The following is a 14,007-nucleotide window of genomic DNA, read 5'->3' as shown; positions in this document are numbered from 1 at the left end:
TTCTAATCCCGGAACGAACAAACAAAAGTGCCCTCTACACCTTTGGCATCTGTGACCTCCTCAGTTTAGAATGTGCTTCCTCCAGATCACAAAGATCAAGACCATAGTCTTTGTGGATTCTCCTAATTCCATTACTCGGTTTTATTTTTGTCATCAATGTTGGCAATTTTCTTTCCAACTTTACTGCCTTTAATCCTATTACGCTTCCCTTCACCTTTAATCTTCAAACCAGATTCCTTCTTTCACGATGACCTGGCTAGTAGAGAGGCCCACAGATGTGGCCCCCTCACCTCTGCCCCACAGCCACCTCAGCCCGTTCTGCACAGACCTATCGGGTGTCACTTACCTCATGACAGGAACCCCTTCACGGTGGGCCTGATAGAACAGGGTGTACCAGAAAGGCAGCAGGGAGTACCGCTGGCCCAGGGCATCCCGGATTATGTCCTGGTGCTGAGAGGATAACAGCCATGGCTCTCGCCGCCCCGTGTCCAGGTGGGCATGTGCACGGAAGAACGGCTGGTACGCACCCATCTGGTACCAGCGTACAAGCAGCTCTGGCTCAGAATTTTTGAAGAAACCACCCACATCCGCTGGGAGAGGGCAGAAAGAAAACAGATCCAAAGAGTAGATGAATCAGGACATGGAGGAGCTTTCCAAGGCCCTCCCTGGACTCTGGACCCTCCACTCTGCCTCTGTCCCACCCAACCAACCCTCTGAATTCCTCCTACTCTTACCGCCACAGAAGGAAAGTCCCACCAGCCCCAAGCTGAGACACATGGGGATTGTAATCTTCAAGTGGTCCCATTCGGCAGTGTTGTCCCCTGTCCACACTGCGCCTGTGGAACACAAGAGGTGGGCGGGCTGCACAGGGCGGGGACTCAGTCCTGTCTGCAGAACTCTGCTGAAGGTGTCAGCATTCACAAGTGCATCTGCACAGGACCGCACCACCCGCCCCCGCATGCCCTCTTCAAGGCCCCACGTGGGAGGTACAGCTCTGAGGAGGGGCAGAAAGCCAGGCCCAAGCTCACGGCTCCCGCCCATTGCCCTTCACAGCCTTGCTCTCCAGATCTTACCAAAGCGCTGGGAGCCAGCGAAGAAAGCCCTGCTTAGGACAAAGGGGCGTTCTACGCCCCCTGAACGCAGGATGAGCCCATCAGCCGTCGCCATGTGCTGGGAAGGGAGAAGAGAGCAGAGCCAGTGAGGAGCAGACACCTGTCATGTTCCCAGGGCCCAGGACCTTAGCCTCTGGTCCACGTATCCCCCTTTCCACCACCTCTCTCCTCCCAGCGCCTCACCACGTAGAAGCCATAGAGATTGTGGATGTCCCGGTGCTCCCAGCCTCCGTAATGCTGGGCGTCCTTGAGCATGGTGACCTCTGGACCATTGAACACTGATGGCTCATTCATGTCATTCCAGACGTAGAGGTTAGGAGATGAGCCCTGGGCACACAGGGGGACAGGTTGTGTTACAACAGAGGGCTCCCAGGATCATCACAGGCCCCTGGGATGTTACAGACAACCAAGCAAAATGGGGGGTGCCAAGAAGACTGATCTGGAGAGGCCTTTCTTACTTCATAATTGTCGAAGCTGAACATGTGGGCCCACCAGGTCCTCATCGTGGGATTAGTGAAGTCAGGGTAACCAGCTGAGCCTAGGAGATGGTAAAGGTGACTGCCAACCCACAGGACAAGAGCTGCCACTCCACCTGCCTTGCCCCCATGTGGTGTCTCCCTCCCTTCACAGCTTGCCTACCTGGCCAGCACCAGCCCTCGTAGTCAGAACCATCTCGAGTTTTAACGTATAGCCCCTGGTTCCGCAGCTCTTCGTGTACTCTGTAGCCAGAGTCCACCTTGATGTGGGGATCTACGATGGTCACCAGCTGGGGGAAAGAATAGGGTGGTTAAAGCTCTCCAGGACTTCTGCCTCAGCCTTTCTCAAGATCAACCATGGCTTCAGCCCTTTTACCTTCCGCCTCTTGGAGGCCAAGTGCTGCTGCATGGTGAGAGGCTGCGGGAACCGGCTGGGGTCCCAGGTGAAATACCGCTTGCCGTCAGCATGTTCAATGTCCAGCCAGATGACGTCACAAGGCATGTTGTGATCATCAAAGCCCTGGTTCACTTCCAAGACATCAGCCTCATCCCGGTAGTTCCAGCGGCTCTGGTGGTAGCCCAGGGAGAAGAGTGGGGGCAATGCCTGGGTGCCTGCAGGTTCAATGAGGGACAGGCTCACATTGGGGGCCGATGGGGGACACCCAGAAATTGAGGGAGGCTTCAGGGTAAAGGAAAAATGGCTGGGGGAGGCACAGAACTTCTCAAAATGTGCACAAAAAGCGTCTCAAGTCAGGCAGAAGAATGAGGCTTCCGACAGACTGAGGACATCAGTTACCTGTGAGACTAGCATACTGCCGAAAGACATCCAAGACGGAAGGTCCAAGCATCAGGAAGACATCGATAATTCCACTCTCTGACATCCAACGGACATCGGTCTGCGGTGTCTCCCCAGAGCCCTGCAGGTAGTCCATCATCTTCCCAAACAAGGTCTGCACAGGGATCCAAGAGACATGGAACACCTGCCTGCTCACTTCCCAAAAGCAAGACACACGCCACACTTCTCTGTTCGCAGTGCTCACCCGGCTAACTCCCAATGATTCATTCTGGTCTGGGCCGGAAGGTCCCCTCCTCCATGAAGCCCTCCCACCCGATTTCAGCAGCACCACCACCCCACCATGTGAGACCGTCATTTCTTTGCTAGCACCTACAGCCCTGAGCTCAGTCTGCCTTCCCTGTTCCCTGCGAGTAAGGACTCATCACGCTCAGCACGACCTCTCCAGCATCTGTATGAGTGCCCAGCACACAATACACTGACAAGGGACTTCCCTCAGCTGGAAAGGGCAATGCCATTCCCTGGGCCACGTGGGAAGGGAGCTGTAATCCTGCCCACTCTCACTCAGTCTACAACAGTTGCCCCAGCGGTCTCCTCAAAGCTGATGCACTCGGTGTACTCCTCAGCCTCAGGGCCTGGCAGGCTCCCTCCAGCCCCCGAGCCCCACGCTCGCACCTTCCCCGCGGTGTTGGAGGATATGTCAACCCAGGTCTCTGCCGCATTAAGCCAGAAGATGCCCAAGTCACGATGCGCGTTGTGGGCCAGGAGCACAGGCACAGACCCATAGAGGGCCATGGGGTTGTACAGTTCATACTGGAACACATCCAAATTGTAGAGGCGATATGGCTCCCCATCTCTGCAGACAGACAAACGCAGGGTAACAGCGGGCCCCGTTTGAGGAACACACAACCCCCACCCCACAGACTCAGCAATATACTAAGAACTGGCTCCACTGCTCTTCCTTTTAACCTTTTTCTCTTTTAAAGATTTTTATTAATTTTATTACAAAGTCAGATATACAGAGAGGAGGAGGAACAGAGAGGAAGATCTTCTGTCCAATGATTCACTCCCCAAGTGAGCGCAACAGCCGGTGCTGCGCCGATCCGAAGCCAGGAACCAGGAACCTCCTCCGGGTCTCCCATGCGGGTGCAGGGTCCCAAAGCTATGGGCCGTCCTTGACTGCTTTCCCAGGACACAGGCAGGGAGCCGGATGGGAAGCAGGGCCGCTAGGATTAGAACCGGTGCCCCAATGGGATTCCAGTGCATCCAAGGAAGGATCCCAACTGCTATGCTATCGCACTGGGCCCAGCTTTAAGCTTTAAAATAAAAAAGGTTAAGGGCCCGGCGGCATGGCCTAGCGGCTAGGATCCTCGCCTTGAATGCTCCAGGATCCCATATGGTTGCCGGTTCTAATCCCAGCAGCTCCACTTCCCATCCAGCTCCCTGCGTGTGGCCTGGGAAGGCAGTCAAGGACCGCCCAGGGCTTTGGGACCCTGCACCCGCATAGCAGGCCCAGAAGAAGCTCCTGGCTTTGGATCGGCTCAGTTCCGGCCGTTGCAGCCACTTGGGGAGTGAACCATCGGACAGAGGATCTTCCCGTCTCTCTTCCTCTCTGTATATCTGCCTTTCCAATAAAAACAAATAAATCTTTAAAAAAAAAAAACAAAGCTTATGGCATGTATTTACTTGATTCATTCTTTCCTTCCCTCCTTCACTTGAAAGTCAACGGAACAAAGACAGGGATTAACAGGGAGATCTTCCCTCTGCTGATTCACTCCCCAAATACCCGACGGCCAGGGCTGGAAATATGGAATTCCACGTCAGTCTCCCACACAGCTGGCAATAACACACATATCTGGACTATCAGTGCCACCTCCTGAGCACATCAGATCAGCGGCACCAGGAGCCAGGCCTCAGGTTCAAACCTGCACTCTGATATGAGACGTGGCATCCCTGGCAGCAGCCTGCTCCTCTGCCCTTCCTCAAAGGGCATCTGTTCAACGAACGGTCGTCGGGCACAAGCAGTGATCCAGGGCTGTCTGAGTGTTCAGTCTGCACCCACCTCTCCCCCACCCCTAACTCTCTCCTGTCCTCTTTCCCCCAGACTCTGACGTCCCATGGAACTCACTCTGTGACCTTCAGCCTCAGGGGCTCTGCATGCTCAGGGATCCCGTACACATGTTCCATGCCTGGCAGAGAGAAGTCCAAACCCACAGACGTGGGGCCTGGAAGAAAACAAAGGATGAGCTCCGGGGCCTTGGCTCAGCAAAGGATCCCCCTGCCCTTGGCTCTCCCAGCCGCTCACCATGTGGCTTGCTGTCAGCATGAGTTTTGAATGTCTCTTCCCAGGCTCCTGGCTCATCTTTCTCTGCCTTCCCCTGGGTCTCCTCTGGCTGTAAGGAGGAAAGTGATCCACTACCCAATCATAATCAGTTCTCTCTCGCCCTCTCATCTTCCACACGCCATCCCTGAGGGCAACACTAAGCTCCAGCCTCCCAGCCAGCAGCATCCTCCAACCACCCACACCCTCCTACTTGCCTGGTCACCATCCTCAGGCATTTCCTCGGGCTGGGCCTCATCGCCCTCAGCTGGGTCTTTTGATCCTTGCCTGGAAGGTAGGAGAGCTGTCTGCTCCAATCCAGAGGGGGCAGGGACGAGGGGCTAGTGGAAGGAGGGGTGGGGGAATAGAGAGCCAAGGGTCCAAAGGAACGAAAGCAATGGAGGGATTGAACATTAAAGCTTGGAGACGGACCCCCAGGGAGCAGGCAGGTTCACAAAAGAGGTGAGGGGCAAGGGTGGAGGGATGAAGACAAGGAAATGAAGAATAAATGCCACCTAGGAAGACCCTTTCACACAAAGGCCCTAATTCCCCAGCTTCTGCCAGCATTCTAGAAGGGACAGGCAGAGCAGCTCAGAGGCCTGGGCTCTGAATGTTCGTCATGGTGTGGGCCCTGAGTGCCCTCAATGGGCCTCAGCCTCCTAGTTCAACCAGGGATTTGCAAAGGCAAGTAGGTCACAGCATAGCAAGTCCCTCGGCTATACACAAGGATTTCAAGGGTTCTGCCAAACAATGCTTTGGGGGGCAGCTGGAAAGCAGCTCTGCCCAGAACCTCAGGTATACCCTGGCCGGAGGCCAGGAACCCCAGGTATAGGCAGCATCACTCAGGTGACTTTAAACACTCATCTTGTTTTTCCCAGGGGGCTGCCAGCTAGGGCACCTGGGTACCAGGGCACTAAGGGACTCGGACACTACAGAGCTGAGAAAGGGGGTGAGTGAAGGAGAGGGCAGGAAAGGATCTCGGGCACATGCCCCTGAGGGCAAGTGAAGGGTGGGTGAGGGCACAGGAACAGATACAGTACCAACAGCCAAATGAATTTACCTAGAGAAAAGGTTCTTGATCTTATCCCACATGCTACCGAGCGACACACTAACTCTATCCGAGACACTGGGGCAGGAGGAGATGGGCAGGGAAGGGGAAAAGGAGGCACAAAACCAACACAAAAACAGAAACATAAAAGTGAGTTTCAGTAGACAAACTTCCAGAGATGGGGGAAAGAAACCAAAAAATAAAAAATAAAAAGAAAGAAAATAAATTTGGGAAATGTGATGATGTGAGAAGGGGAGGAGGGAGAGGCAGACCCAGGCAGAACTCCCAGAGAAGGTGCCCAGGGTACAGCACAGGGACCAAGCGACCGTCTCCTGGCCTGCACAGGACATGCAGAATATCACCCCAGCTTGGATTCCTGCCCTCCCTAAGACAGCTCCTCCCACTTGGCAGCCCCACCCTGCACCCTCCCAGGAACTCAAGCATGGGACCCCTAAATGTTCCCTGGCCCTTCCCTGCTAGGTTCTCTGTAGACCTGACTGCAGTACTCACGGGACCCTGCGGGTCCTCTGGTGCTCAAAGCCCAGGAGTCCTCGAGCATTGACACTGAGCAGAAGGACGCGGTCCTCCAGCAGGTCGAGGCGGAACGGCTGTGCCGTCAAGATGATTTTGTAGGGTCCCTCAGCCACGGTTAGCTCCACGGTATTGTCATCCCGTCCAGAGACAGAAAGCCTAAGGAAGGGATACAATCACATCAGCTCAGCAGGACTTGCAAGGAGTCATGAGAACACACTGACCAGGGGAAGACCCAAATAAAGACCCAATCACACTTAGAACTCTGACATTACAGAGTGGGATAGCAGTCATGAGAAAATAGTCTAGTGGAACATGAAAAAAGAAAAAAGAAAAGACTTCCTATACAGGAAAACAACAGTGTCATGTTCTTACCGAGTGTCATGTTCTCATCGAGTCCAGAAAGATCATGATTTCACAGTAAAAATTTTACAAGAAAACATAAATATTTTTTTGACATTGAAACAGTATTACATAAAAAACGAATACATATACAGCATTAAGAATAAGAATTTCTGGGCCCAGTGCAGTGGCCAACAATTAAATCTTCGCCTTCCATGCAGCAGGATCCCATACGGGTGCCAGTTTATGTACCGGCTGCTCCACCTCCCATCCAGCTCCCTGCTTGTGGCCTGAGAGCAGCAGAGGACGGCCAATGCCTTGGGACCCTGCACCCGCATGGGAGACCCAGAGGAAGCTCTACTATTGGGGCTGGTGCCATGGCTCAACAGAGTAATCTTCCACCTGTTAAGCACCAGGAACACATATGGGTGCTAGCTCATGTCCCGGCTGGTCCACTTCCGATCTGGCTCCCTACTTATGGCCTGGGAAGGTGGTAGAAGATGATCCAGGGCCTTGAACCCCTGCACCCATGTGGGAGACCTCCTGAAAGGCTCCTTGCTTTGGATTAGCAGTGCTGGCCGTGGAGGCCAGCTGAGGAGTGAACCAGCAGACAGATCTTTCTCTGTCTCTCCTTCTCTCTGTTAATCTTCTTTCAGGTAAAGAGAAAAAAAATCACATTATGAATTCATCAGGTAAAATGAACTACAAGGGAAACTGGGTGCAGGAGACATGGGAATGGGAACTATCAGAATATTCTTGGAACTTTCTTACAACTCTAAAACCATTCTGCAATACAAAGTTTTTATTTATATGCTTCTGTAATGTAATGGTTTATTTGAAATGCCAAGTGGCAGGGAAGGAGGAAGAGAGGAAGAAAGGAAGAGAGACAGATAGTTCTTCTAATCCCTGTTCACTTCAGTGCTGAAGCCAGGAGTCAGGAACTCCATGCTGGTCTCACGCACGGCTGGCAGGAACTCAAGCACTTCAACCATTACCCGCTGCCTCTCAGGCACATTAGAGGACTCAACCCCAGGCTTCAAATGGCAGCTTAACTCCACGCATCACCAAACCCTGCCCCAAAAGGTTTTTTATTTTGAGACACATTTAAGAAAGGAAAAAGATAAGCTAGATTCTGGAAAAAGAGAGCAACAACACAAAAAAGCAACAGTCAGTATTTAGACTATTCAATGAGGTCTACAACAGTCAAACACCATGCAAGAACACGGAAAAGTTGTGAACGATCAGCTCAAGGAACAGCTCACCAGAAACAACACTCAACTCACGAATTAACTTGGAAGCATGGACAACTAAATGAAGACCAACATGTGATGTTTTTTTGTTTGTTTGTTTGTTTTTAAAGATTTATTTTATTTTTATTACAAAGTCAGATATACTGAGAGGAGGAGAGATAGAGAGGAAGTGGAGCCGCGGAGATTAGAACCAGCGGCCATATGGGATCAAGGCGAGGGCCTTAGCCACTAGGCCACGCTGCCGAGCCCAACATGTGATGTTTTACAACCATCTTACTGACAAAAAATTTAAGTCCAGGGGGCAGGAGCGATGGCTCAACTGGCTAATCTTCTGCCTTGCAATGTCAGCATCTCATATCAGTGCTGGTTCGTGTCCCAGCTGCTCCATTTCCCATCCAGTTCCCTGTTTATGGACAGGGAAAGCAGTAGAGGATGGACCAAAGCTTTGGGACCCTGCATCCGCGTGGGAGACCCGGAAGAAGCTCCTGGCTCTTGGCTTTGGATTGGCCCAGCTCCAGCCATTGCAGTCACTTGGAGAGTGAGCCAGTGGATGGAAGATCTTTCGGTCTCTCCTCCTCTGTAAATGTGACTTTCCAATAAATAAAAAATTAATTAAAAAAAAAAAAAAGGAAGTGGAGCAGCTGGGACATGGACCAGTACCTACATGGGATCCCAGCACGTGCGAGGCGAGGGCTTAGCCACTGAGCAATTCCAGGAGCCCTCTAACTGTTAGTGGAAGTCAGCAAACCTCTCAGGTTTTATCTTCAACAGCCGATCCTCCCTATGCTCTACTACATTGTCTCTTCTATTCATAAACCACAGAGAAAGTCCTACACAAGAACAATAGGAGTCATGGGTAAGAATGACGCGGACATGCTCGCAGAAGCTGGACTGTGCTCCCACAACGTGACACTGCACTGCAGTAAAAACGAATGAATTAGCAATACTGCAACAGAGCAGTTATATGAGAAAAGAACATTCCAGACCATCACATATACCAAGATATGTCTCTTTCATCTCAAAGAAAAGTAGTTTACTGCACAGACACCAACCACAGCATATACCCACATATATGCACAATGTAACTGCAAGAACTAAGCAACATGGGCTTGGCAGCGTGGCCTAGTGGCTAAGGTCCTCGCCTTGATCCCATATGGCTGCTGGTTCTAATCCCGACAGCTCCACTTCCTCTCTATCTCTCCTCCTCTCAGTATATCTGACTTTGTAATAAAAATAAAATAAATCTTTAAAAAAAAAAAAAAAGAAAGAAAGAAAAGAACTAAGCAACACAAAGGAAGGACAAAATTCAGAAGCAGCAATTACCTCTTGCAGAGTCAGTGACAGTGGGAAGCATATGACTAAGCTGGGAAAAATGTACAGGGTTGACAGGGCACGGGTTTTATTATGTTAGCTAGTAGATGAAGCATTAGTAGACAGCTTTAAGCTGCTATCTGTAACCTTAGCATCCACCTCAAGCTCCTGCTGCTGTACTTACAATTCAGCTCTTTGCTAATGTACCTGGGAAAGCAGAAGATGACCCTAGTGCTCAGCCCTGGCACTCACGTGGAAGCCCGATGGAGCTCATGCTCTGGCTGCTGTCTGGCCCAGACCCAACCAGGGCCCCACCTGAGAACTGAAAACTACGATGGAAAATGACAGTCAAGTGTCTTCATTCAAGAATCTGAGGAATCCTAGACTAGAGGAGGAAAGAGAAAAGAACAACAGGGAAGCATGAACGAACTGGGGAGGTATTGTATTCCTGGACGGCAATAACTGTGCCTTATCTCCTCTTGCAACACCAGCACCCAGCCAAAGCCTGGCACAGAAGGGAAAGCAATACTGTTTGCCAAACACATGAAGGCCAAGAGCAAACCAAAGGAAGTAAAACAGAGGAAGGCAGGGGGAAAGGCTGGGAGAAGGTGAGATGCTTACTCAGCTACGATCATCAAGTGGGAAAGACAGCCAGGTAAAAAAAGGTAAAGAAAAAGAAAGAACAGAACAAAACAGGGCCCAGCAAGTAGCCTGGTGGCTAAATCCTTGCCTTGCATGTGCCAGGATCCTATGACTACCACTTCATATCCCAGCTGCCCCACTTCCCATCCAGCTCCCTGCCTGTGGCCTGGGGAAGCTGGTGAGGTTAGCCCAGAGCCTCGGGACCCTGAACCTGTGCAGGAGACCTGGAAGCAGCTCATAGCTCCTGGCTTTGGATCAGCTTAACTCCAGCAATTGCAGCAACCTGGGGAATGAACCAGCAGATGGAAGATCGATCGATCGATTGATCTATCTATCTATCTATTTTCCTTTCCTTTCCTTTTCTTTCTTTCTAAATTTTTATCCCAAAGTCAGATAAAAACAGAAAGGAGGAGAGACAGAGAGGAAGATCTTCCATCCGATGATTCACCCCCAAGTCACCTCAACGGCCAGGGCTGCGCCGATCCAAAGCCAGAAGCCAGGAACCTCTTCCAGGTCTCCCACGCGGGTGCAGGGTCCCAAAGCTTTGGGCCATCGTCGACTGCTTTCCCAGGCCACAAGCAGGGAGCTGGATGGGAAGTGGGGCCACCGGAATTAGAACCAGCGCCCATATGGGATCCCTGAGCGTTCAAGGCAAGGACTTTAGCCACTAGACCACTGCAATGGGCCCCCAGAAGATTTTTCTACATCTCCTTCTCTTCATCAATCTGCCTTTCTAGCAAAAATATGTAAACCTTAGTAAAAAAAAAAGAAAAAGAAAAGGTACACTGGGCCCTGTGTGGTAGCCCAGTGGCTAAAGTCTTCGCTTTGAATGCATCAGGATCTCATACAAATGCCAGTTCGAATCCCAGCTGCTTCACTTCCCATCCAACTCCCTGCTTGTGGCCTGGGAAAGCAGTCGAGGACGGCCCAAAGCCTTAGGACCCTGCACCTGCGTGGGAGACCTGGAAGAAACTTCTGGCTTCAAATCAGCGCAGCACTGGCCATTGCAGCAGCTTGCGAAATGAACCAGCGGACAGAAGATTTCTTTCTCTGCCTCTCCTTTTCTCTGTAAATGTCTTTCCAATAAAAATAAATAAATCTTGAAAAAAAAAAGTGCATCAGAAGAAAGGGAAAACAGGGATGGATATGTTTCTCAGGAAAACTTCACAGAGCGAGGCAGACATTTAGCCTCGAGTGAAGACAGCAGCATCCCACACCAGGGTACTGGGGCTGGACACTCAGTCCCTGCCCTTACTGAGCCTTCTGCTGCAGGAGCACTGATAACTCAAGTTGCTGAGCACCCACCACCCACGCGGTGGAGTTCCTGGATCCTAGCTTCAGTCTGTGCCAGCCTCAGTGCCGGATGAGACACAGGTATTCGAGGGAGTGGAACAGCAGACTGGAGCTTTCCTTATGTCTGGGGTTCTCTCTCTGCCACTCAAACCACATAAATAGAAATTAAAAAGTAAAACATTTACCGAGCTGTGGGAGGATCGGCCACCAAGACGTCTGGCACTCGGTATCGGGGCCGCAGCGGCTGCAGCTCATCGATCCTGATGCGAGTCATGTTCTTTTCAAGTCCCTGGAGTTCCAGCACCAGCAACACCTGCAGGAACAGAGGCATTTACCTGGAGCAAGAAGGGCTGCACTCTGAAATGCCCTCTGGACCCACTCAGGACTTGGTCCTGAGGCGTCCCTCCTTTGAGCCCTTTGCCTAAGGGACCTGGACATGAAATTCACTCACCAAGTCCTAAGGTTAAGCCAGGACAGGATGTGGGCTACAGGTTCTCCCTTCCCAAAGTACCCATCAGCCATTTCTCTGCCCCACCATACTTTTTCTTGTCTCCCCTGACCTTGGTGACCTCGTGGATCAGATGGACCGTGAGGGCATCAGGACCAAGCTGAAGAGTGTCCAGCAAAGCTCGGTATGGAGAGAGGCCTGGCCGAATGCTTCGCTGCCTCCTGCCAAGTGGAATGGTTGGGACATAAGTCACCCCTATGTCCCCAGTTTCCACTAACACTTGCAGGGTCCTCAGGCTACTCCATCTGCCAGATCCCTCCCCCATGAGTGTTTTTCAACCCCTCCTCCCCAGAAATATCATACTTGCAGAAGGAGCTTTCTTCACAGGTCTTAAAGTTGCTTCTATCCACAGCAAGGGTAACTCCCAGGCAGACCCCTAAACAAGCCAGTACTAAACCTGCCCAAGACCTGGGGAGAAAAAGGAGACAGGAGGGCAGTCAATGCAGCGGTCAGGAAGGACTCCACTCTCAGAAGGGAAGACTTGCTGTCACCATCCTAGCCCAGCTCAGGAAAGGGGAAAAGCATGGAGTCACACTGAACTGAAAAGGTGGATGTGGCCAAGGGCCAGTGAGCAGCGAGCGAGCTCACGGACAAAGGATCTTTGCCTGTCAGTGGCCCTGGTGTTGAATGTGGTTACATCAGCCTCTCAGAGGGAAGAAGTAATAACAGCTAGTCCCAAAGGAAATGTTGGTGGTACCAACCGCAAGGCACAGAGGAAAAGAAAGAAGTTGTGTACAGGGTGGGGCTTCTCCCTCAATATCCCCCTTTACCTCACACACATGATGGAAACAATATTGACATAATAGCATTACCCACTTCCCTATCCCCCTGAACCTTTTTTTTTCTTCTTTTTCCTTTAACTGTAATTAGCTATGTAAAGATTGTCAACAACAATACAATAAAATAGATTAAAAAAAAAAAAAAAAGAAAGAAAGAAGTTGTGTACAGCACTGGGTGAAAACCACAGTTAACTATGTACCTCTAACCTGCTGGGCCCATTTCCCAGCGTCTGAACTTGCCAAGCACCCTTGGGATCCTGCTGCTCCACACACATCTCCACTTCTCTGCCCAGGGGTGGTGCTGAGGAGCAGGGGCTTAGGCCACAGCTCAAGACAAACGCATCCCACTTGGCAGTGCAGGTGGAGTCCTGGCTCCTCTGCTTCAGATCCAGCCTCCTGGGAGGCTAAGAAGGCAGCACAGGCGGACTCCAGTACTTGGATCAACTGCGACCAGCCAGGTGGCAGCGCGAGGCAGAGCCCCAGCTCCTGGTGTGTGCCGGGCCTGCCAGCGCCATGGAATGTTGCAGGAGTTTGAAGAGTGAACCAGCAGATGGAAGATTCATTTATCTCAGTTCTCTTTTTCTCTCTCTTCGCTTCCCTCCTGAATTTGGCCTGGCCCAGCCCCAAATGTTGTGGGCATTGAGCCAGCAGACAGAAGGCAGCATCTACCTCCTTCAAATGTAAAATAATCCTTAAAAAAAGAAAAAAAAAGGAGGATAAATTATCACCATTATTACCTCAGGCTGAAAAGTGTACTGGGTTCAGATATACCCCCGGGCACTGGTGAAGTGATTTACACTCCTCCCAACTTGCAGCAGGACTAACTGAGCCTGCCTCACCTCTTGTAACCTTCACAAACTGTCCCTTCCCCAACATGTTATCAAATGAAAGACAAGGGACTGACGGACTTCACAGGAGAAATACACTCATTCATAAGGAAATATGACACAGAGGTGATCATAGTTATTGCCTGTTAAGAATCACCTCTGGGGCCCGACACCATAGCACAGCAGCTAAAGTCCTCGCCTTGAATGCGTTGGGATCCCATATGGGCACCAGTTCTAATCCTGGCAGCCCCACTTCCCATCCAGCTCCCTGACTGTGGCCTGAGAAAGTAGTCGAGGACGGCCCAAAGCTTTGGGACCCTGTACCCACATGGGAGACCTGGAAGAATCTCCTGGCTCCTGGCTTTGGACTGGCTCAGCTCCAGCTGTTGCAGCTGCTTAGGGAGTGAATCATCGGACGGAAGATCTTTCTCTCTGTCTCTACTCCTCTTTGCATATCTGCATTTCCAATAAAAATAAATAAATCTTGAAAAAAAAAAAAAGAGTCCCCTCTGGTGCTTATTAAATGAAGATGCTCAACTCGTGGACATTTGCGTTTTCCATGCTCTTCCAGGGACTTGAATATGCGTGATCCAGGAGCACGCTCCTGAGAAGTGTTCCCAAATTAAAACTTGGGTAGGTGGAGGAGCACACGCCCCTTCTAAGCAACAAAACGTTGCAACCTACAACAGGACAGCTAAAGCCAGGACCCAATACTATACACTGTATCTAGCACGAGCCTAAGTGTCCATTGAAAGCTAAAAGGTAAAGAAAATTC

At 51.1% G+C, this 14,007-nt stretch overlaps 1 protein-coding gene across 4 annotated transcripts in view; it reads right to left on the bottom strand.

Moving 5' to 3' along the window:
• The window catches only part of GANAB (glucosidase II alpha subunit), a 93,869-nt gene that overhangs the window by 3,654 nt on the left and 76,208 nt on the right, over positions 1-14,007 (bottom strand). For 2 of the 4 annotated variants that reach the window (XM_058662898.1, XM_058662894.1), the window contains exons 2-18: positions 11,930-12,034; positions 11,679-11,787; positions 11,304-11,431; positions 6,260-6,439; positions 5,762-5,827; positions 4,916-4,989; positions 4,687-4,770; positions 4,510-4,606; positions 3,057-3,237; positions 2,385-2,538; positions 1,965-2,200; positions 1,752-1,878; positions 1,571-1,650; positions 1,296-1,439; positions 1,074-1,170; positions 735-836; positions 347-590 (exon numbers count right to left, since the gene is read on the bottom strand). In XM_058662898.1, the coding sequence (XP_058518881.1) occupies positions 347-590; positions 735-836; positions 1,074-1,170; positions 1,296-1,439; positions 1,571-1,650; positions 1,752-1,878; positions 1,965-2,200; positions 2,385-2,538; positions 3,057-3,237; positions 4,510-4,606; positions 4,687-4,770; positions 4,916-4,989; positions 5,762-5,827; positions 6,260-6,439; positions 11,304-11,392 (1,955 nt within the window). In that variant the 5' untranslated portion in view covers positions 11,393-11,431; positions 11,679-11,787; positions 11,930-12,034. Of the gene's footprint in view, positions 1-346; positions 591-734; positions 837-1,073; positions 1,171-1,295; positions 1,440-1,570; positions 1,651-1,751; positions 1,879-1,964; positions 2,201-2,384; positions 2,539-3,056; positions 3,238-4,509; positions 4,607-4,686; positions 4,771-4,915; positions 4,990-5,761; positions 5,828-6,259; positions 6,440-11,303; positions 11,432-11,678; positions 11,788-11,929; positions 12,035-14,007 lie in introns of those variants that run through there. The other 2 variants (XM_058662895.1, XM_058662897.1) reach the window with 2 other exon arrangements.

The sequence above is a fragment of the Ochotona princeps genome, chromosome 4 (genome assembly GCF_030435755.1).
Source record: "Ochotona princeps isolate mOchPri1 chromosome 4, mOchPri1.hap1, whole genome shotgun sequence".
In the NCBI taxonomy this organism is placed as follows: Eukaryota; Metazoa; Chordata; class Mammalia; order Lagomorpha; family Ochotonidae; genus Ochotona; species Ochotona princeps.
Note: the sequence above shows the minus strand (reverse complement) of the source record. Positions and strands in the feature narration are given on the sequence as shown.